Raw genomic sequence first — 24,745 nt, 5'->3', positions numbered from 1 at the left:
TATGTGATATTCATGTTACAATCAAAGTTGTATGTAAATTTTGCTTTATACAGTCAGTCAGTCAGTCTTATATGCAACTAACTATACTGACCCTTTGATTTGCTCATACACTGATTTACACATAATATATTTTAAGTTAGCTGTAACAAGATACAGTTTGTAACAGCTCACACGGCCACAAGGCCTAGTCCCCCCTCACACACACACACACACACACACACACACCCTTTTCCTCTCCTTTGTAATGCAGTCCTCTATACTCAATAGATGTATACATTTATTTGCTTTACTTGTTTTTAGAATAAATACCTTTTGATTACAAATGCTGTCTATTTAATGCTGCACATTCTGAACAATATGCTGGCCTCTGCTGTGACAAGAATTCACTATTCCTTCAACCATTACTAAATATTAATAAGGTAATTTGATTATAATTATGTTCATAATTAATAGTCAGTGTTCCAAATTGATAGCTTAGTAACTTTATGATACCGATTTAGGTGAATTGGCTATATTTTTCTGTTTTACAGATGGTGCCCCAACGAGTTTCATGAAATATTTGATCATTTTGTGAATATATATTTTACAATTGACCTTCAGGGCCAACCTAATTTTCTCAGTAAAAAAAATAAAATTACTATAAAATCTCAATAATGAAAACATTTGAAACATGGCCTTTTTTTTTCACTGGGAAATCTTTTGGGAGGAATCACGGGAGACAGAGTTTAGTAGTTGTCTCCCTTGCTGGAGAACAAAAGGGATTCAGCTGCAACTTTGAAAATTGTCAAAATATTTATTGTAATAACAGATATATTTTTATAAATTGGTGGCTGGCATATGGATAACCAATATCACTGTATCCAATAACATAACATTGATTGCAAATGAGAATAATATATGTAGTATCCTGCAGAGGGTTAAACAAAAGTTAAATTGCAAAGCAGACTTTTATTAAGCATCACTGAATAGTTGTAGATTTATGTATCCATCTAGTGGTCAAAAATATACATTGAAGACAGTATCTTTACCAGAAATACAGTGTGACCGCCTCTTTTGGATACTTAAGTGGCAACATTTTATTTTACTTTAATCATGATTAGGTTTGCATCACTGTTTGAATAACATCACATTTATTTTAAATGGCAGTGTATTTCCTTTGTAAATTTTATTATGAAAAACAAAGCACCCCATCACACTTCATGACTAAACTAAATGATTCTAAGCTGCATAAACGATTTAACACAATATATAATAAACATCATGTAGTAGCACAGCAATACAATGACATGGGTTATACCGTCATTCTCATTCTCAATCTCATTTGTCTCTCTACAAATTCATTCTCGCCTGTAAACACAGGAGCACTAACAGCTTGTGGTGTTCATTGGCTCTGATTCCTCAGTCTGAACGTTGTTTCTCTTCAGTTTATCCTTCTCACTGTGTTCTGTGGCTCCATCTACTGGTGTCAGTGGTTGTGGTAAGTTCTGCCCTTTCACTTTGAACACATCCCACTTCTCAGGAAGCCGGCCTTTGTTGAAGAGCACAGAAGCCAGGTAGGAGAACAACAAGATGGCAGCAATGGCAGACAGCATGGAGATGGTCTTAACTGGAGAGTACTGGACATAAACACCGTCCTCAAGAGTGCATCCTGGGAAGTGTATGACTGGTGCTAAGCCTAGTGATGGGTCTCCACTGAGCAGTCTGACTACGACTCCAACCACAAAGCCCATAACAGCCCCGTAACCATTGGAGATGTTGAAGAAGAGCACGCAGACAAGCTGAGGAAATGTTACAACATAGGCGACTTCCAAACCAATAAACAAGAACAACAAGATGCTGTTTTTCAGGTAGCTGAGTGATGAACCAACCAAGCCCACGACCAACACAGAAGCACGGATCACCCACTGAGTCTCTCTGTCTGAGGCCTGAAGAAGTCATAAGGAGGAAGAAGAGGCAAATTATTGACATTGTCATGAATCTCAATCACACAGACCTCAGATGTCTTTGTTGTAATGAACCATTTTTTTAAAGAGCATTATTTCACCTGAGGTCTCAGGATGTTCTTGTATATGTTGGAGGTGAAGACAGAACCTGCAGAAAGCAACGCAGAGTCACATGATGACATCACAGCAGCAGCGACACTTCCAGTACCGATAATGGCGACTAAAGATGGAGTGAGGTGCTGCAGGGTGATGGGCAGAACTAGAGCTGCTTCTCCACGTTCATATGGAGATGGAGAACCATAGGTAGTGAGGTTCCAGTCTGAGGCATGGACACAAAAAAGAGGAAAGACTGTCATATGGTAACATTCCACACATCATATTGCACAAGAAGATAGATTTTCTTTTAACTTATTAGACACTACAGATTTAGATTGAGTTATAACGATGGCAACTCAAGTTGTAAATGATCTTACACTTACTATGCATTCAAATTCCACCTAGCTGCTTTTATTACAGAATCTCCATAAGACTTTTAACACTATTTCATACAATAGTGTTTTACCTACTAATTCTACATCAATATATCGTCATGTGAAATATGGAGTACCTCAGGGCCAACATGGTCTCACAGGAATCCGTGAAATAGCCACGGATTTGCTTAACTCAAAATCCGTGGAATAGCCACGGAATCACTCAAATTTCCGTGAAACTGACATGGATTTCACTACAAGTTAATGACAGTCATATGGCTATTCCATGGATATTTTTTCCTATTGGTTTGTTCCAAGTCACGTGACTTTCAAGGTTCCGTCGGTCAGAACAAAAAACATGGCGGACAGTTCTCTCATTTTTGTGAAAAAACAACAACAATATTTTTACTTAGTTTCAGCATAAAAATGGATTTTGATTTTGGATTTTGAAATTGGACATTTCTAGCGAGAAATATATGTTTTATTTTCTAAATATTCCCTCAGTGAATGTACATTATCACTTTGTAGCGAAGATCTCACCATAAAAACACGATCTGCTGTGTTTTATTTTGAAATCTCCCTGATCCTCTGTGTATTTAATGGATCAAACCTTCGCCCATTACATGCCTTGTGTCTGAGGTTGATTTGCTGATCGACATATTATCCTGTTGCAGCGGGAGACACTAATGTTGACAAAGTGACGACTTAGGATCAGATTTGTCTGCTGTTTTATTTTGTAATCTACCGGATGTGTGGTGCGATCTCATTGAGTCGCGCTCCAATTGTTAATGCCGCGAGCTCCTGCTCTCCTGTTTTAGTTAAAATATCTTCGTTAAACAAACATTGTTGTCTTTTTTTAGCATAGATAATATACATGCAGTATAATTATTTATTAGACAGTGTGTAATATTCAATATATTGGGAAGAAATAGGTTTTCACAACCCTAGCACAACCGTAAAACCAAAGAACTACGACTATGGTGCTGATGTGGACATAAGTACTGAAGAGAGGTCTAGGGAGTTGTAGTTTTTTAATAAAACAGGATTTCCCCTAAAATTGGAAGTTGGAAATACTTAATTAGTGGCTTTCCAGGGGTTTGAGGGGATGTCTATCACATTTTTGGCATCAGACTTTAAATATTGTCTTGTTCAATGGGGGATTTTTTTTTTTCAGCATATCCTAAAGCCCCCCCCCACCCCCACCCCTCAATGACTATGTATGGTCCATTTCAACACCTTTCTTTAACAGTAGGTCTCATGTCTGTAACCCTTTTTGTCCCTTAGTTATAAGCCTTCAAATATGCCCCAAGGTTAAGGTTCAAGGGTCAATATCTCAAAGCAAGAATATTATAGAACCTTCAAATTGATATATGTACTACATATTACTCTCCAGGCCAAGACCTTTCCATTGATGTATTTGGTTTAGCTCTATGACAAAGTTTTATTTTTTCACATCTCAGAGCACTCAAAGTGCTGGTTTGAAAAAAAAACAACTTTATTTAAAGTCTGATGCCAAAAATGTGATAGACATCCCCTCAAACCCCTGGAAAGCCACTAATTAAGTATTTCCAACTTCCAATTTTAGGGGAAACCCTGCTTTATCAAAAAACTACAACTCCCTAGACCTCTCTTCAGTACTTATGTTGACATCAGCACCATAGTTGTAGTTCTTTCGTTTTAGGGTTGTGCTAGGGTTGTGAAAACCTATTTCTACCCAATATATCGAATATCACACACTGTCTTATAAATAATTATACTGCATGTATATTATCTATGCTAAAAAAAGACAACAATGTTGTTTAATGAAGATATTTTAACTAAAACAGGAGAGCAGGAGCTCACAGCATTTCCAGTGGAGCGCGCCACACATCCGGTAGATTACAAAATAAAACAGCAGACAAATCTGATCGTAAGTCTTCACTTTGTCAACATTAGTGTTTCCGCTGCAACAGAATAATATGTTGATCAGCAAATCAACCTCAGACACAAGGCATGTAATGGGAGAAGGTTTGATCCTTTAAATACACAGAGGATCAGGGAGATTTCAAAATAAAACACAGCGGATCGTGTTTTTCTGGCGAGATCTTCGCCACAAAGTGATTATGTACATTCACTGAATATTTAGAAAATAAAACATATATTTCTCGCTCTAAATGTAATGAAAATCCATTTTTATGCAGAAACTAAGTCAAAATATAGATTTTTTCACTAAAAATGAGAGAACTGTCGGCCATGTTTTTTGTTCTGACCGCCGGAACCTTGAAAGTCACGTGACTTGGAACAAACCAATAGGAAAAAATATCAGGTTGGGATATGACTGTCATTAACTTGCATTGTAGCGAAATCCGTGTCAGTTTCACGGAAATTTGAATGATTCCGTGGCTATTCCATGGATTTTGAGTTAAGCAAATCCGTGGCTATTTCACGGATTTCTGTGAGACCAGGTTGCTCAGGGCTTTGTTTTTGGCCCTCTGGTTTTAGCTCTTTATAGTTCATTTCTTTGCCAAATCATCCAGTCATAGAAACATTTTCCCATCTTTTGGTGCCTCGTGTGAGGCACACTCCTTACATATTTGGTGCCCTGGCATGAGGCATCCTATCTTCAATACACTGATGATATCCAAGTTACCGTGCCCATAATGATGGATTATCATTCCAAAATTATTGTTTGAAATGGTCTTGCCCCTCCAAAAAGACATCATAGACAAGCTGTGACATCAGAGCCTCACTGAAAGACACTTCAGCAGAGGGAAAGGTGGCTGCCACAGACCTTCCAGGTGGACAATATGCCTTGAATGTTGATGTAAAGTTGGTCTTTGCATAATCAGAATAATAATATCAGTTAATACCTGTAGATGCAGCGGCTGCTCCAACAAGCATCGATGGTATCCCGAGTATAGGTAAGATGAAAGCAGCAGCAAAGCAAGTGAGCTTGGCATTGGCTGTGGAAGATGCAGACAAGGTCCTCTGGTGCAAAGACTGATATCCCAAACTCCCCAGCGTCTAATAAATAAAACAGTGCAGTGGTTAACTTAATAACTAGTGTGACATTCTGAAGATATCAACAATCATGTTTTCAAAAAAGTTGGTACGCTGTCTCAGGCTGTAATGAAACAGAGTAGTTAATTACAAAATATTTAATGTTATAATGGATACATTTTGTTTGTTTTTTAAATAAAGAGTCATTATGAATTTGATGCCTGCAGCATGTTCCAAATAATTGGGATAGGGACATGTTTACCAGTGTGTTACATCAGCTTGTCTTTTAACCCAGTTATTGTTTATGAACTGAAGACACTGATTGTTAAACTTCAATCTTGTCTGGATAGCAGCAAATGTTGCTTCATGAGTACTGAGCATTAATGGTACTTTCACAGATGTGACTGTTACCCATAATGCCACAGGCACAAACATACTTTTTTGCTTCCTTACAATTAATAGGAATTCATCAATCATTATCCAGGCCTTTTCCAGCCGTGGTTGACCAATCCAGGGAGCATGTAAGGTGTTGTTCTTCAGAGTCTGGCTGATGTCCAAGGAGGATGGGTTCATCAACACAAAGGGGACACAGATCCACTGCAGAAACAGAGAAAAAAAAGAGAGAAACATGAACCCAAAATATTTAAAGACGTACTTCGAAGCCTTCGACACCTTGTGTGACACATTTTTCTAAAAACAAAAAGGCTGACACCAAAAAAACTAAAAGTACAGCAAACTCACCAAGCTGACGAATATAAGGACAAGCTGTATAATATCTGTGTAGGCCACAGAGTAGAGACCTCCCAGCAGTGTGTAGGTGATGGCCACAGCAGCAGAGATCCAGATGCACAAAGTGAAGGACAAATCCAGGATCACACTCATGGTTCCTCCTGTTAAACACAGTGCATCAAAGACTTTGACAGTAGACTTGGTGCTAATTGGATGCCAAGCTGGACTGATTGCCTGTTTTCCTGCTGAAACTTGCCTAGCTTTTTCTCCAGCTGTTGTTGTTACCGTTTCCTTATAGTTTGAAGAAGTTTATATTTCTTTAAAAGATGATATCAATTGTTACCACAAACAGTCGCTGTCTTCAGCCCCTGCTTATTTGCACCAGGCCATGAACTCTCAACACATTTGTTAACATTTCAATAGGAATTTACATCCATGTATACATTTATTTTAGGTTAGAGTTAAAGAATTATGTATATTTGTGTATATGTAAGTAAAGTTATATAACTTACCTAAAGCAATTAGTATTGAGGGAACCCAGAGCAGATCCAAAACAATTGAAACCAGGCTCATTCCAACTGTTACTGCTTTTCCATACTTGGCATGAAAAGGGTCCAGCATCGTCACACACTTTCTGTCTCTCATTGGCTTTGCAAACACCAAGCCAACTTCATTTAAAAGAAGACAGAAGACATCACAATTAGAAAAATAATTAAGTGATGGGAAAAGCAAAAAAATAGAAAGAAAAAATTACATGTAAGGTAACACTTTTTGTCATTATCCATTTGACATTTTATTGATGTCCTGCTGTAATGTTTACAGTTCGTGTCATTGACAATAACATTTAAATACATACATTTAAATATATCTGTTGAATTAAAATGTTCAAATCATGATTTTATGTTTCTTGATGAACTGCAGACTTGAGGCTAAAATCTGGAGCAAAGATGTGACGATTTATTTGCTTTTTCAGTAAAGTATAAATATATTGGAGGCTTTAACCCCTTGTTGTTTGAGTGGTAGTGCATTTTTAGGTTGAGATAGCAGGTAGATGTCACAGAAAAGGGGCTCACACCATCTAAAAACTGAAAACCTGAATATAAATTGAGATGCAGTTTACCAGTGTGTGTCAAGTTGTTCTAAATCATAAAAAAAGTCTATTTAAATTCTCAATTGTCCTCCATAAGTTGTTGCAGCAATTTTTGTGTTGATAGCATTTGTTCAACACATATGGTGCTGTAATATTGTAATATGATATTAGTTTAATATCGAGAATGAATAAAAATGGCCCAACAATGCTCCATAATATTACATCTACACACCAGGACCTTTGCACCACCATAGAAAAATACATGCCAGGATTTGGTTTCAAAAGATTTAGACATTTTTGAGATATCTGTATTTTTTAGTGATTGCATGGCAGCCACTTCTGTAAACTGCTGACAAACCCCTTGTTGTCAATATACATAGGAAAGCATCCATCCTCTGAATGCTCCAGGTCTCTAGTTCGTGGTTGTAAAGTTTCATGAGGCTTTGATTATCCTAGAGGTCACAGCAGCTCATTTTATAGAGTGAGGTCAAGTTTAAACTTGGGCTGCAAGCAGCAGTGAACGGGCCCTCGCACCTAACGTGCATCGGGGAGCTGGCTGGTCGCTGGCAGGCACTGCAGTGGTTTAAAACTTTGAAAATGTCATGGAAATCAGATGAAGTTTATAGTATGAGACTGATTTCCTGTTGTCAGTAGGGGGCGCTATGACTTTGACTGCATGTTGAGATAGGGATGTGTTCAGGCATGGACCCTTGTGAATCATAACAAATTTGAGGTAGATTGGACAATGTATGATGAAGTTACAACAACTTCCTGTTTGACGGCGTGGATGGTCACCACGGCAACAGCATGCAATAAAAAGACAAAAGCTTCACGTTCTAGCATCATGGAGGGGTTGAGTCTCTGCTGACCTGATTTGAGGTGAATCTGTTCAACCGTTACGGAGCAGGACATCACAGTATAAAACAAGTCACTTCCTGTTGCCAGCAGGAGGCGCTATGACTATGATTCAAAATGGTCCTGCAGATGTCTTCAGGCCGGGATTTGTATCAAACCTGAGAAGTTTGGAAAAGATCGGAACACGTTTAGTGGAGTAGCAGCAGGTTCTTTTGTCATGGCGTACCATCTAATTTGTCTGTGCCGCCAAGGCCACGCCCCCAATGCCACGGCCCAAGGCCACGCCCCCCAGGTCACGCCCCCAGGTCACGCCCCCAATGCCACGCCCCCCAAGGCCACGCCCCCCAAGGCCACGCTCCCCGCTCAAAAGGTATAATTCTCACAGTGAAGCATCATAAACTCCTTAAGGCTGTTCTGACAAAGGGGTGGATCAGACCAACCACCTCGGAGAAGAACATCAAAGTATAGAGACAGTAACTTCCTGAAGCAGGTAGGGGGCGCTGTGACTATAACTCATTATTGTCACATAGATGTCTTCAGGTCTGTGATCATACGTGAGAGGTTTGGACAAGATTGGACAATGTTCACTACTTCCTCTTTTATGGCGATAGAGTGAAATTTGAGACTCGCTTTGTTTTAGTTGTTTTTATTTGTTCTCTGTTTTTATTGTTGGTCTGTCCTGCCATGTACAGCACTTTGTATCAGCTAACGCTGTTTTTAAGGGCTCTATAAATGAAGTTGATTTTATTTGATTTGAAAACTGAGTCTGTTACAACCTCAGAAATGGAAAAAAATGTATCTGTTAAACAAATCTTCAAGGGGTTAAGCATTTGAGCAGTGACTTCTTGTGTCTTGTAAATATGTAGCTTGGCGTCTCAGGGGAAGGTACACATCATGCTTCTACAACACGGACTCATTCTGGCTCGTCTTAAAGTTGTGATCATCATTATTATTACAATAATTCCTGTCTTTTGTTCAGAGATTTTCATGCAATATTTGTTTGATCACAAACATACAGATCATGTAAGAAGAAATTTCAAACTTACTAAGAATTAAACATGAGCTGTATGCTGACATCATCACCAGGGCCCAGGTTAGTCCCATAGAGGGCGTGTACACCATCTCTGCTGTTCCAACAATGAAGGCTCCTCCCACCCACGTAGCTGCAGGATGGATTCACACACAGCAAGTAACAGCAAATATAACTACAACAAAATGAAATTGTTAATCCTGCATGCCCAACAGTGCAACAGACTCTACTGCAGGAATTTAAACAGTTTAACAGTTTTATCTCTTGCTCATCATGGTATGAAAAATGTATATATTTTATATTGTATAATAATTGAATAATATATTTATTCTTAATATTCACAACCTTGTAATTCTAGTTTCCATTTTAGTTTCGTCAGCTAAACTCTCCTCACCTGTCATTGTGAAGACCCCCACCACCAGGTTGATGCTCCGGTTCCCCAGCAGGGTCATCTCCATTTCTGTGGCTGAACTTTTCTTCTGTTCCCTTTTGGACTTGAAAGAAGCCCAGATGCCGGTCCCAAGGACCAGCAGGTAGAAAAACACCATCGCTACCACTCCTGGTATGTTAACAGCCATGTTAGAGATCCACTGACTGACTGACTGGCTGACTGACTGACTGGCTGGCTCACTAACAGAGGAGGAGAGACTCCTTCTTAAATGCCAGGCAAGGGCAAAAACCTGGAACAGAACCAGATAAACACCCACATCTTGACTTAGAATCTCAGCAGGACAATGACCTTAAACATCAAGGTGAATCTAGTACAGAATGTCTTTAACAGCACAGCCCTTTATCCAATAGAGATGCTGAGGAATGACCTCCAGAGAGCCGTTTACACCAGACATCTCAACAATATGGCTGCTCTGAAGCAGTTCTGAAAGTAAGAATGGACCCGGGTCAGTGTGGGCACAAGCTAAATATCTGCTCATCTCTCGCTGATATGTTAAACGGAGCTGTTGCTCAAAAATGAATTTTGAGGTGATTTCTGTTAAAAATGAGCTGAGGACCAAAATGCTACTCGATTCTAGATTCTTGATTCTTGTTTGTGTCTTGTCTTCCTCTGTGACGCCTCGATCAATTCAATACATTTGTGCTGCTGGGAATAGGTGTTGGTAAATAAATATTGGATGCTCTGAAAGTGGTTGCTTACTTATTTTTTTCTATCTTTTTGTACGATGTCCTTGAGTGCCAAGAAAGGCGCCTTCCAAATAAAATGTATTATTATTATTATTATTAATATTATTATTATTATTATTATTATTATTATTATTATTATCACTGTAGTGGGTCAATTTTGGCAGATTATCCTGATGCTGATGTGTTTTGTTTTCATAACATCATATGTGAGTGAGTGGCCTTGACAACTGACATCGTGGTGCATTTGTAGTTCTATGAGCGTTTGCACGTCTGTACATGAAAATGCACTTGATGACAGTTAGTTATTGATAGTGATGTGACAGACTGAGCCGAGGCTTCGGAGCGAGTGTCCAGAAATCCAGGAAGTCTTTTATGAAGCGCGTATCGAGGCGTGTTTCTTTAAGGGCGAGTGACGTCATTGATGGCGTTTGATCCTCGCTGGTTCAGGGAATGTTTGAGTGTTGGCGTGCTATATGAACATATATAAAGCACAATGGATCCCCACAAAATTGAGTCCAAGCACAGTGGCAAAAATATTCTCTTAATAAAAATGAAGTCATCATCATCACCCCAGTGTTCATAAGCACAATCACTGTCTAAACTTTGGAAAACACTCCCAACAATTTTAACATAAACATCTTGTGTCCTATTGGATTTATTTAAACATTGAAATCATACTAACACGTTTTTTGTTTTGTTTTTTACATTAATAGACTTTTACCATTACCAACATTAAAAGTAAATAAATTAATCAAAAAAAGATTAAATGAATGAATGAATGAACCACATAAAATCAAATTAAATTGTTCTTGGCAGTGATTATTCCCATGCTGACAGTTACAAGACAGACAAGAGACCATCACTAATAGTTGAGATGACAATAAAGGTTTTGACCAGCAGGAGGGTTGTGAGCACATGAACCCTCCAGAAATGAACCTTTTTTTAAACCAATTGGATGAAAAGCTTCAAGGCTTCGTGGGGCTTCATCTGGCCATCAGTAGTTATTAATGTATTGAGTATATTAACTGTATATTACTGTAATTTATTCTAGATTTTGCCAGATTATGCTGATTCTGGGGTCGTGATGATGGGGCCCTTGAATATTGTTGCCCAGGGAACAGCAAACTGTTAATCTGGCCCTGGCTATCAGAAGCATGTGGTTGATATATTTATATCAATATAATTGAGAGTAAGTGGCAAATTAATGCAGAAAACTAGGTCATTTCAAAGGGTTCACTTACTTTTTCTTGCAACTGTACAGCGCCGGCCAGAGGGCAGTAGTTCAAACAAGTGATAGCTCGTATTTTGCTGCCAGTACACACAACATATATTCACGTTTATGAGGGGAGAACAGGCTGAAGATGCTCGGTAATGCTCAGTAATGCTCGGTAGTGGCGGTGTGTTCTTCCTTAGCTTAGGCCTCAGGCCTGTAGACCCGAGCGCCATCACCGTTTCTGCTTCCTGTCCCTCTGCCGCCATCTTGGCTTGGTGGGCAGGCCGATGAACCATGGTGGTCCCGGTGGTCTCGCTATGTCCTTTGGTGTATTGTGAGCTTTGTGTGAAAGTCACTGGTTATGGTGACTTCAGACCTTGAACATCAACTCCAACATAGAGCAAGACCTACTGCTTCACTGGAAGTCGTTTTTTAAACACAGGCCCTCTAAGGGCCTCTGAACTTCAACTTTTAATGACTATTTTAGTTGAGTTCCCTCCATGACTTTTGTAGTACATAAGAACAATGCATGATCCTGGACCCTCCATGTGTGCTTTTATTGGTACATTTGGAATTTTAAAGCACTAATAACTGTCAAAGAAGCATCTCTTTAATATTTATTTCATTGGTTGTTATTGTTGAGTAGCGTGCTACGTTGATTTAAAAGACTTAGACTGATTGTACTGGTTTGTGTCTACAGCAAATGGTGTTTAGATTTGTATGTGCAAAAAATAAGATTTTTCTTGTCTGCTTGTATATTTAATCCTATTTGTAAAACCAGAGCAGGTAAACTGATGTGGGAAACTGTGCATGACTTATCTGTCAGGTTATCTGTATAGTTCCTGAAAGCTGAAATACTTCCTTGATCTTATCATGTTATTTTTGTTTCACCGAAACTAATCAATCAATCAACACACCTTTGTTATTGAACAGATGATCTGATTTCCAGACACAAACAAAGCCTTGACCTCGGCCTGTTGCTTGTGGAAGAATAGAAGAAAAGGCAGAGGTAAAACTGTGACATGTTTTACCAGTCCCAGCATTAAAACAACACATATATTCAACTAAAACAAAGACACACTTTGAATCCAAGGCTAAAAGTAGTGTGGCTTCAGGTGAGTGCTTGGCCTCCTGTGAGAGGGTTAGAACCACTTCACACCTCCTTCTTGGAAAGGGATTAGACTTCCAAGTGTGGTTTTAGAACATTTCCCTCCACGGTTGTTTGTTGTCTTATTATATATATTTTTTTTAAAGCATGACAAACTGGATGTTAAGAACACAGTTTAAAGCTTCCAGCTAACCAATACCATCACAACCACTCAAACTAATGGCTAATTGTGAACAGGAGTTAAATGGCAACATGCTAAGTAATATTAGATGTCCAGTTTATGGCCAAAAACATACATAAAACAAATTATCTCCAGGACTGGAGATAAGACTCGACTCGTCCATTGCAACAGTTTTATATAGACAGCATCTCAGTGTCTGAATTTGTAAATATCTTCATATTATGAATAGTGTACATATACTTTCAGTAGCTTGAAATGTGACGTTAGCGTGGCAAATTAAATAATGGCAGGTTACATTAGACCAGGGGTGTCAAACTTACGGAGCCGGCCCACCAGGGGGTCCAGTCCGGCCCGGGGGATAAATCTGCAATATGAAAAAAATCATAAAAATGATGAACTACATTTTCTTTAAAATCTGCAGTTCCTATATTGTCCACTAGGGGCGCACTGTTTTAGTCAGAGCAGACAACATGATGCAACGCTGCGGCGGAACGAACAGCAGATGTTAGCACTGAGCTTCAGGGTCTGTAAGTAGCTTTTGGTTCTATCGTTTTACCTGCTTTATTCTTGGCCTGGCACCCTCATCAGCCAAATGTCTTTGTCAAAAAAGAGAAAAGTGGACACAGAGTGTCGGATTTTTCAAGAAAAATGGACCTCTTCCTATATGTTCACGGAGGTGAATGGGAAACCAGTGTGCCTGGTGTGCATGCAGCAAGTTTCGGTGCTTAAGGAATATAATATTCGGCGCCACTATGAAACCCAGCATGGCGAAAAACAGCTTGCACGGAGAACTGAGAAGACAGAAGGTAAATTAAATGTTGGTGGGTCTGAGGAAACATCATCTGTTTCCACCCGGAGCCGAGAGGCCGGTGATGCTGCAGTGAAGCCAGCTAGCAAAATAGCATTAGCGTCAAAGCCGTACTGTGACGGGGGAGTTGGTCAAAACGTGCTGAAGGCTGCCTTTGTCCTGAGAAGAGACAAGCTTCTGCCAATATTAGCCTGACGAGGAATACCGTGGCAGACAGGATTTCAGAACTATCGGCAGATTTGGAAAGCCAACTGAAACACAAAGTGGAGTCATTTCTGGCCTTTTCTGTTGCAGCTGATGAGAGTCGTGATATTACGGATGTGGCTCAACTGGACACGTTCATTCGTGGAGTTGACGAGACTTTGACTGTCACAGAGGAGTTTCTGGAGTTGGTGCCTTTGACGCCAGAACAGCGGAGGACATTTCCCGCCCCGTCGTTGGAGCCTGGACAGAGTCGGGGACTGGTCGCGCCGTAAGCCTGGCAGCAGATGGAGCGCCGTCAATGATCGGGAAACAGGCCGGAGTTCTGACAACGTTCAGAGAGAAAGTACAAGCCACCAATGGAGGGGGGGATTTTTGGACATTTCATTGTATTTTGCATCAGGAGGCATTTAAAAAAAATCTTATTTTATTTTATCTTATCTTACTTTATTTTTTATCTAATTAATTTCTAAGCTGCCTCCAGTGTTTCCTCACTGCTCCATGTTGAGATGGAGCTTCCTCAGTTTGTGCTTTGTTTTCAAAAGGATGGAGGGATGAAGGTGGGATGGGCGGAGTGTGTATGCTTGTTTCTATGTTTCGTTTTTTTATTATTATTATTATTATTATTTTCTCCTTTTTTACGTAAAGCGCTTTGTGTTGCATCTCTCTTATATGAAAAGTGCTCTACATAAATAAATAAAAAAATAAAATAAAATAAAGTCTGATTGATTGATTGATATTTACACCATCAGTTTAAAGGTTTATTACATCATCAGTTCTATCAGTTTAAAGGTTTATTACACCATCAGTTCTATCAGTTTAAAGGTTTATTACACCATCAGTTCTATCAGTTTAAAGGTTTATTACACCATCAGTTCTATCAGTTTAAAGGTTTATTACACCATCAGTTCTATCAGTTTAAAGGTTTATTACACCATCAGTTCTATCAGTTTAAAGGTTTATTACACCATCAGTTCTATCAGTTTAAAGGTTTATTACACCATCAGTTCTAACAGTTTAAAGGTTTATTACACCATCAGCTCTAACAGTTTAAAGGTTTATTACACCATCAGTTCTAATGAACTAATGAATAAATGAAAGTTACTTGAACACAGAATAAAATGTGCAGTCACGTCATCAGGAAGATCTGCAGAGAAGAGAAACAGAAACACTTTAAAATAAATGGAATAACCATAACCATAATCACAGTCTACAGTGAAATACTGAAGATTCTGGAGCATAAATACATTATTACATTGACTTATTAATAATATTACCGACCATTTCAACAGTCCTTCCTCATCTGCCTTCAATTCTTTGACGAAACTCCTCCACTTCACTGTAAAGGTAACCAGACAACATAATAATAATAATAATAATACTTATAATAATAATAATAATAATAATAATAATAATAAAGGAGTGTAAAAACATTAACTTTGATTAATTAAGCAGACATAAACAAGGCCAAAACCTAAAAATACATTCAGATCTTCTGCTGAAGTTTAATTTCTGTCCATATTTCTGTAAATATATCTGTAGAGCAGCCTGATATTAATGTAGTGATATAAACACACTGATATATAATATGAATAATAAAGGAAAAACATGTGTAGGTGTATTACATGATGTACATAAATTCATACAAAGTCAATTTTTATCATAAAGTAAACTAATAACCAACATGTAGCCTGAACAGATTGATGCTTTATGAAAAAAATAATCTCAGATCATCATTTCTTTAATCATTAATCATGTTTAATTTAAAGCACATACTGACATTAATGCCCCTACGGCTCGACTCCTCTCGGCTCGGCTCGGCTCCTCTCGGCTCGGCTCCTCTCGGCTCCTCTCGGCTCCTCTCGGCTCGGCTCGGCTCCTCTCGGTGAGAAGAAGATACCCGGATGTATCATCGAGTGTATATAATCGTCTTTCTCTAAACAAATAGTCACATGTGAGTCTTTATAAACATTGGAGCCATTCCTAACAGGACACATGTCTTCTGGACATTTTGACACAACAATGGCATTTTCTGACGGACAAATCAGGAGAAAATTAACTTTGTTACAGACCTGTCTCTGTCAGCAACGAGCTCTCGCGAGACCTGACAGAAGACACTGTTACTGTTACCCGAAGTCTCGCGAGAGTTGCTTCAAAATAAATTATTCTTTACCTTCACAGTATTTCCGAAGGAGTGGCGGGAGATGAGGCCACGCCCACTGAGGACATTTAGTTGACGGGTAGGATTTCAGTTTAGTTTAACTTTGTCTCTTCGTGGTGCAGTTTCAGGTCTATGAACTCTTTATAAACTCGTTATAAACTGTGTAAACTATTGAAATCGTGATAAAGTGTAAAGGTTTGTCTCTGTCAGTGACCTTCAGTACAAACTGTTGATGTAGAAATGTCTTGGTTAGTGTTGGTTGGACTAAAAGACTCTCCTAACAGACTAAATGTTCAAACAAACATTTAGTTTGAGCAAACAGTAAAGTAGTCAGTGGTTTTAGTCTCAACACTTTGTTTTAGATAAATAGGCCAAATAGGGTCTCTCCCCAAACATGGCGTCACCGTAACGCTGAACTCAAAGCTTTTTTTATTTTTATTCATTTATATCAAACATCAATACAATGCACAGTTACAAAGAAGAAGAAATGAGTTACAGAAAAATAAACAATGCAATAACATGAAGCACTAACAAATAAATATATAATTTAGATTTAGATTTATTGTCCCCAAGGGGAAATTCATTTTCACATCACTGTACATTCAACAGATAACACAGACGCTCAACATTAACATCACACAGCACAGGACATAGAAACATTACACGGCAAATAAACATTCATTGCGCTCTTTTGTTTAGAGCAGCGATGGCTGCAGGGATCAGGCTTTTTCCAAGGTGAGCCCTTTTACACCTTAATGTTCTGAACCTCCGACCAGAAGGCAGTGAGCTCCTGGTGGAGTGGGTGTATAACGTCTTGTTCTATTGTGGTTGCAGCGTGAGATGGACCTGTTATTCAGTTCTGTGAGACTGAGTGTTGGGAGGCCGATTATTTTGGCAACTTTTACAATCTGCTGCTCAGAAAATTCACAGAATGTTTTTTTTTTAAATGGTACATTTAGAAATAAATACATATACTGTAGTTATCACACTGTGTCTCTTCAGGTCGACATGTTTGTAATCCAAATTGCTGAACCTCCATTACATCTTTCTGAACATCAGATGGTCAGTTAGCACCATCTAGTGGACAGATTGTGGAATTACACCATCTGATCAGTGATTTGTCTGATTTTGTTTCTGGGACATAGTGTTATACAGGGAAAAACAAGACACCGTCTGAAGACATAATGCAAGATGATGTTCATTCAGAAAGCAAAATGAACAAAACACACACATATAGAGTGTTCACTACATGTGCGTAACAACAAATGCATCTCATTCATGTCCCACTGGTTAGACTGGTTTTCACGTCACTCTGTTGTTTTATTTTTAGACTTGGACTGTGAAGTTGTGAGGGTGTGACGGCGTCCTCAGCTCAGACGCTCACAGACTCCAGGACTGATGAGGAAGAAACAAGCAGCTTCTTCTCTCCCAGAGTTTCCTCCACACATGAAGGTGGAAAGTGTCTGTAAGTGGACCTGAAGTGAGTTCAGCAGGTGAGAATCCTACCAGAGGAATCTGTAAATGTTTCATCATCAGGATCACTTTGATCACATTGTGCTGCGTCACTGTTTCACTGCACAGGAGGAATGTTTCTTGATGCTGATTGGCTGTTTTAAAAAGTATATATATGATTTACTCTGCAGAATTCCTCTCTGAGTTAAAGAGCAATGGTTTTAGAAAGATTTAAAAGTAATGTTGTTTGTGTTTCTCAGGTAGAATCAACAGTTTGATTGTGATCATCAGTGAAACATGCAGGGCGTCTGAACTGGTCTGACAGCTTGGATCCTCTTGACTCAGGTGTGTTTATATTTCCTAACTGTTAATACTCTGAAGTTATGTGTATAAAAGAAGTGTTAAGTGGTCAAATGCAGACATCTTCCAACACTGAGACCTGGTTTAACTGAAGACCCTTTAGCACAGTCCAGGTCTCAACTGTCCAGAGGCTTAAAGAACTTGTATGGATGGAGCATTTTATTATTATTATTATTATTATTATTATTAATAATAATAATAATAATAATAATAATAATACATTTTATTTGGAGGCGCCTTTCTTGGCACTCAAGGACACCGTACAAAAAAGATAGAAAACAAATAAAATACAATAAAATAAAATACACAGAATTAATAACAATACAATACAATAGATTGGGCAGGGTAATTGTCATCAGAGGGAACAGGCAGTTTTAAACAGATGTGTTTTGAGTTGTGATTTGAAATGGGGGAGTGAGTCAATGTTCCTGAGTTGGGGTGGTAGTGAGTTCTAGAGGCTGAATGCTCCCCATGGTGGTGAGACAGGTGGAGGGGACAGACAGGTGTATGGAGGAAGAGGATCTGAGGGAACATGGAGGAGGTCGGACAGATATGGGGGGGCGAGGTTGTGGATAGCCTTGAAAGTTACCAGGAGGACTTTGTATTGAATCCGGAACTGAACAGGGAGCCAGTGGAGCTGTTGGAGGACAGGGGTGATGTGGTGGATAGAGGTGGTTCTTGTGATGATGCAGGCAGCTGAATTCTGGACCAGTTGAAGCTTTTGGAGTGATTTGTGAGGGAGGCCAAAGAGGAGAGAGTTGCAATAATCCAGACGGGAAGTGACGAGGCTGTGGATGAGGATGGCAGCAGTGTGGGGGGTAAGGGAGGGGCGGAGGCGATTGATGTTTGGTAGGTGGAAGTAGGCAGACCGGGTAATGTTGTTGATGTGGGATTGAAAGGATAGTGTACTGTCAAGTATGACACCCAGACTCTTAACCTGGGGGGATGGTGAAACAGAGGAGTTGTCGATGTTGAGGGAAAAGCTGTCGGTTTTGGATAGAGTGGGTTTTCTGCCAATGAGGAGAACCTCTGTGTTATTACTGTTTAATTTAAGGAAGTTTGAGGTGAACCAGGTTCTTATTTCAGAGATGCAATCAGTGAGGGAGGTGGGCGGGAGAGAGGACGAGGGTTTAGTGGTGAGGTAGAGCTGGGTGTCATCGGCATAGCAGTGGAAGTGGATGTTAAATTTGCGGAGGATATTGCAGAGGGGAAGGAGGTAGATGATGAAGAGGAGGGGCCCCAGGACAGAGCCCTGGGGCACACCTGAGGTGACAGAGGAAGGGAGGGATTTGAGCAACTTGAGTTGAATGAACTGAGTGCAGCCAGAGAAACAGGAAGTGAACCAGTCCAAGGAGGAAAGGGTGATGGATGGAAGAAAGCCTGCTGAGGAGGGTGGTGTGACAGATGGTATCAAAGGCTGCACTCAGGAGGATGAGGAGGATGAGGAGGATGAGGAGGGTGAAGGGGATGAGGAGGATGAGGAGGATGAGGAGGGTGAGGAGGATGAGGAGGAAGAGGAGGGTGAGGAGGATGAGGAGGGTGAGGAGGATGAGGAGGATGAGGAGGAAGAAGAGGATGAGGAGGGTGAGGAGTCCAGAATCAGATGCCATAAGGAGGTCGTTGGTGATTTTGATGAGTGCTGTTTCGGTGCTATGGAGTGGATGGAAACCAGACTGGAACTGGTCATACAGATTATTGTAGGATAGGTGAGAGTGGAGCAGGGAGGCAACAGTTTTTTCCAGGATTTTGGAGATGAAGGGTAGATTGGAGATAGGGCGGAGGTTGTTGAAGTTGGATGGGTCAGCGGCAGGTTTTTTCAGGATTGGGGTAATGGCAGCTGTTTTAAGGGTGTAGGGACGGTTCCAGTGGTGAGAGAGGAGTCGTTGTAGTAGTTGGTTTTTGTGCTGGCAATGGAGTCCTTATAGTGTAAGATGTGGTTATTGTACATGTCTTTGTGTATAGTGAGACCAGTTTTTCTGTGGAGTCGTTCAAGTTGCCGACCTTTTTGAGACAGTTGGAACGTTGAGTTTGATCTGAATTAATCAGTTTGATGATGGTCTGTTTGTGATCGGATGAGATATTCAGATATGACACCGTTTTCACTTTCTTGTTGACTGATTTACTCTCATTTTATGTTTTGTTTATTTGTCAGGTTCACACTCATTGTTCTGAGTGTAGATGCTGTAAACTTTTACAATCTGCTGCTCAGAAAATTCACAGAATGTTTTTTTTTAAATGGTACATTTAGAAATAAATACATATACTGTAGTTATCACACTGTGTCTCTTCAGGTCGACATGTTTGTAATCCAAATTGCTGAACCTCCATTACATCTTTCTGAACATCAGATGGTCAGTTAGCACCATCTAGTGGACAGATTGTGGAATTACACCATCTGATCAGTGATTTGTCTGATTTTGTTTCTGGGACATAGTGTTATACAGGGAAAAACAAGACACCGTCTGAAGACATAATGCAAAATAATGTTCATTCAGAAAGCAAAATGAACAAAACACACACATATAGAATGTTCACTACATGTGCGTAACAACAAATGCATCTCATTCATGTCCCACTGGTTAGACTGGTTTTCACGTCACTCTGTTGTTTTATTTTTAGACTTGGACTGTGAAGTTGTGAGGGTGTGACGGCGTCCTCAGCTCAGACGCTCACAGACTCCAGGACTGATGAGGAAGAAACAAGCAGCTTCTTCTCTCCCAGAGTTTCCTCCACACATGAAGGTGGAAAGTGTCTGTAAGTGGACCTGAAGTGAGTTCAGCAGGTGAGAATCCTACCAGAGGAATCTGTAAATGTTTCATCATCAGGATCACTTTGATCACATTGTGCTGCGTCACTGTTTCACTGCACAGGAGGAATGTTTCTTGATGCTGATTGGCTGTTTTAAAAAGTATATATATGATTTACTCTGCAGAATTCCTCTCTGAGTTAAAGAGCAATGGTTTTAGAAAGATTTAAAAGTAATGTTGTTTGTGTTTCTCAGGTAGAATCAACAGTTTGATTGTGATCATCAGTGAAACATGCAGGGCGTGTCTGAACTGGTCTGACAGCTTGGATCCTCTTGACTCAGGTGTGTTTATATTTCCTAACTGTTAATACTCTGAAGTTATGTGTATAAAAGAAGTGTTAAGTGGTCAAATGCAGACATCTTCCAACACTGAGACCTGGTTTAACCATTTAGCACAGTCCAGGTCTCAACTGTCCAGAGGCTTAAATAACACAAACTTAAGGACAATTAAAAATACAATATGTGTGCACCATGTAATTGTTACCTGTAGTAATGTTTTTATTTTATTTTCCCTAAGATAATATAAACAAATTAAGATTTTAAAAAAAATCCACATTATTAATGTTATGATGTAAATAAGATGAAAAAAAGTCCAATTTGTCAAAGTCCATGTGATGTCTTAAATCTTAAGACATTTCTTAAATTATAGAAAACAGAGAAACAAAGGAATTCTCCATGTTTTAGCCCTCACAACAGTGTACTCATATATTTTGCATGTAAAAATGTACTTAACCATTCATTAATTATCACAATAGCTGGCAATAGTCCACTGATCGCTACAACTCTGATTTAACACAAAAGAAAATTGCCAATATTTTTTGGCACTGAATTTCTTTGCCTGGATTGTTTAACCAAATCTATATTTTAAGAATCTGTACTCTTGGTTTAGTTATCCATGTTCCTAAATGAGTCATTTGTGAGAACAGATTTCCACATCAATGTTGATCAGCTTGTACTGAAAACCAGAAGTGATCCTCGACTCTGGGGAGCCCCAAACAAAATGTCTGTCTGTCAGTTACAGGTAGCTGAGCATCCTTACTAACTGTCTCTTGACTTTGTTTGTTTGTCTCTCCTGATGATGCGCCGCTGCCTAAAACTAATGGAACCATCTTTCTCATGATGAAGTCTTTATTTTAAAAGTAACTATTTCCTCTTGGTATCTTTTGGATCTTTGCAGGGAGAAAAAATGGCGACACCTGATGAGGAAATCTTATCAATTTTAGAAGATTTGGGAGCTGAGGACTTTGAAAAATTCAAGTGGTTCCTGCAGGGGAAGCTAGAAGGCATCCAAGCAATCCCAAAGTGTCAGCTGGAGAATGCAAACCGGATAAAAACTGTGGATCTGATGATTGAGACCTACAGTGAAAAAGCGACTGACGTGACCAGAACAGTTAAAGAGAAGATAAATCAGAAATTATCAACCCCCCCCTTGAAACTCGAAGGTAAGTCAGAATCATTATTAATTATAAAAATGGATGTAAAAAGATTGAAGTTGTAGGTTAAAGAGACTTTAACAAACTCTCTCTGATCTACAAATATGGACATTTCTTGTCTTGGTGCACTATGGATTATAGAACAAGCGCCCAAAAACACATCCAGCAGAGAAATAAAATGAAAGTCTCTCAGAGAACAAAAATGATGAACCTGACGCAGACAATTCTGTTTTTAGTTGCTTCTAGCTGGTTAAGATGTGCACACACTAGAGTCACTGTAAGTTTTTCTTGGCCAACATTACTTCCCTCGATAGGACTCGAACACCGTCTGGTTTCTCTGGAGACCATCTTTTCAGGACCTACTGTAGTTATTAATCAAGCTGAACAGATTTCACACATAAAGAAATGTGTACACTTGTTAGACAACGAATTCATGACTCACATTCACTGTAACAAACCCTCATTGGTTTCATTGTTCTCTTCATTCAGAGATTCTTCCTCGGTGCCAGCCAAAACTCAAATCCAATTTAAAAAAGAAGTTCCAGTGTGTGTTTGAGGGGATCGCTAAAGCAGGAAACCAGACCCTTCTGAATCAGATCTACACAGAGATCTACATCACAGAGGGAGGGACTGCAGAGGTCAATAAGGAACATGAGGTCAGACAGATTGAAACAGCATCCAGGAAACCAGACAGACCAGAAACAAGAATCAGACTAGAAGACATCTTTAAAACCCCACCTGGAAGAAATAAACCAATCAGAACAGTTCTGACAAAGGGAGTGGCTGGCATTGGGAAAACAGTCTTAACACAGAAGTTCACTCTGGACTGGGCTGAAGACAAAACCAACCAGGACATAATGTTCATATTCCCATTCACCTTCAGAGAGCTGAATGGGCTGAAACAGAAAAAGTTCAGCTTGGTGGAACTTGTTCATCGCTTCTTTACTGAAACCAAAGAAGCAGGAATCTGCAGGTTTGAAGAGTTCCACGTTGTGTTGATCTTTGACGGTCTGGATGAGTGTCGACTTCCTCTGGACTTCAACAACAGTGAAACCCTGACTGATGTCACAGAGTCCACCTCAGTGGATGTGCTGCTGACAAACCTCATCAGGGGGAAACTGCTTCCCTCTGCTCGCCTCTGGATAACCACACGACCTGCAGCAGCCAATCAGATCCCTGCTGACTGTGTTGACATGGTGACAGAGGTCAGAGGGTTCACTGACCCTCAGAAGGAGGAGTACTTCAGGAAGAGATTCAGAGAAAAGAAGCAGGCCAAAAGAATCATCTTCCACATCAAGACATCACGAAGCCTCTACATCATGTGCCACATCCCAGTCTTCTGCTGGATCTCTGCTGGAGTTCTGGAGGAGCTGATGGAAACCAGAGAGGGAGGAGAGCTGCCCAAGACCCTGACTGAGATGTACATCCACTTCCTGGTGGTTCAGTCCAAAGCGAAGAACATCAAGTATGATGGAGGAGCTGAGACAGATCCACAGTGGAGTCCAGAGAGCAGGAAGATGATCGAGTCTCTGGGAAAACTGGCTTTTGATCAGCTGCAGAAAGGAAACCTGATCTTCTATGACTCAGACCTGACAGAGTGTGGCTTCGACATCACAGCAGCCTCAAAGTACTCAGGAGTGTTCACACAGGTCTTTAGAGAGGAGAGAGGACTGTACCAGGACAGGGTGTTCTGTTTCGTCCATCTGAGTGTTCAGGAGTTTCTGGCTGCTCTTCATGTCCAACTGACCTTCATCAACTCTGGAGTCAATCTGATGGCAGAGGAACCAACAGAGACGAGTCTCTGCCAGAGTGCTGTGGACAAGGCCTTACAGAGTCCAAATGGACACCTGGACTTGTTCCTCCGCTTCCTCCTGGGTCTTTCTCTGGAGACCAATCAAAATCTCCTACGAGGTCTGCTGACACAGACAGGAAGTAGCTCACAGACCAATCAGGAAACAGTCAAATACATCAAGAAGAAGATCAGTGAGGATCTGTCTCCAGAGAGAAGAATCAACCTGTTCCACTGTCTGAATGAACTGAATGATCGTTCTCTAGTGGAGCAGATCCAATTCTACCTGAGATCAGGAAGTCTCTCCACAGATAAACTGTCTTCTGCTCTGTGGTCAGCTCTGGTCTTCATCTTACTGTCATCAGAAACAGATCTGGATGTGTTTGACCTGAAGAAATACTTTGCTTCAGAGGAGGCTCTTCTGAGGCTGCTGCCAGTGGTCAAAGCCTCCAACAAAGCTCTGTGAGTACAGAAGTAGTTGTATTCATGTGCCTTAACTTTAATACTTGCTCTCCTTTTAACTTTCACCTTTCTTTGTCATTGCGTCTCCAGTCTCAGTGGCTGTAACCTGTCAGAGAGAAGCTGTGAAGCTCTGTCCTCAGTCCTCAGCTCCCCGTCCTCCAGTCTGAGAGAGCTGGACCTGAGTAACAACGACCTGAAGGATTCAGGAGTGAAGAGGCTGTCTCCTGGACTGCAGAGTCCTCATTGTAAACTGGGAACTCTCAGGTCAGATCATGAGTTTGTCTTAAATTATTTGAAATGTTTCTTCAAACTTTCAGCTCCATGCAGAGTGTCACAAAAAAGACGACCTTTAAATCCCCAGTGTTGACACACACACACACACACACACACACACACACACACACACACACACACACACAGCAACGGTTTTGTTTTCTTTAAAATGTGTTTTTTTATGGAGAGGGTCTTAATTGCCTGCCAGGAGAATGAGAAAAAAGAGAAAAGCAACCAACTACAAAGAATATTTACACTTATATTA

The 24,745-nt window shown here is 40.0% G+C and overlaps 2 protein-coding genes across 2 annotated transcripts in view; one reads left to right on the top strand and one right to left on the bottom strand.

The window, feature by feature from the left end:
- Positions 1–861: 861 nt before the first annotated feature.
- On the bottom strand, positions 862–9,674 carry LOC131993798 (high-affinity choline transporter 1-like). Its single transcript, XM_059359838.1, has 8 exons — positions 9,491–9,674; positions 9,113–9,229; positions 6,634–6,789; positions 6,134–6,282; positions 5,846–5,989; positions 5,263–5,416; positions 2,045–2,262; positions 862–1,925 (listed from the first exon to the last, which is right to left on the bottom strand). The coding sequence occupies exons 1-8, from the start codon at positions 9,672–9,674 to the stop codon at positions 1,365–1,367; spliced, it is 1,683 nt and encodes a 560-aa protein (XP_059215821.1). The 3' UTR covers positions 862–1,364.
- A 12,081-nt stretch (positions 9,675–21,755) lies between these two features.
- LOC131993212 (NLR family CARD domain-containing protein 3-like) overlaps positions 21,756–24,745 on the top strand; it is a 40,508-nt gene continuing 37,518 nt past the window's right edge. Inside the window, exons 1-3 of the mRNA XM_059359000.1 lie at positions 21,756–21,965; positions 22,446–24,207; positions 24,298–24,471. Of these exons, the coding sequence (XP_059214983.1) occupies positions 21,869–21,965; positions 22,446–24,207; positions 24,298–24,471 (2,033 nt within the window). The 5' untranslated portion in view covers positions 21,756–21,868. The remainder of the gene's footprint in view (positions 21,966–22,445; positions 24,208–24,297; positions 24,472–24,745) is intronic.

The sequence above is a fragment of the Centropristis striata genome, chromosome 20, assembly GCF_030273125.1.
Source record: "Centropristis striata isolate RG_2023a ecotype Rhode Island chromosome 20, C.striata_1.0, whole genome shotgun sequence".
NCBI lineage: Eukaryota > Metazoa > Chordata > Actinopteri > Perciformes > Serranidae > Centropristis > Centropristis striata.
Note: the sequence above shows the minus strand (reverse complement) of the source record. Positions and strands in the feature narration are given on the sequence as shown.

Excerpts from the sequence above, each read along its gene's own strand:
- LOC131993798 (XM_059359838.1), bottom strand. The coding sequence starts at position 9,674 with ATGGCTGTTAACATACCAGGAGTGGTAGCGATGGTGTTTTTCTACCTG. Across the intron at positions 6,283-6,633 it reads CTCAATACTAATTGCTTTAG|GAGGAACCATGAGTGTGATC; the intron begins GTAAGTTATATA and ends TGTGTTTAACAG. Across the intron at positions 2,263-5,262 it reads AGCAGCCGCTGCATCTACAG|ACTGGAACCTCACTACCTAT; the intron begins GTATTAACTGAT and ends TCCATGCCTCAG.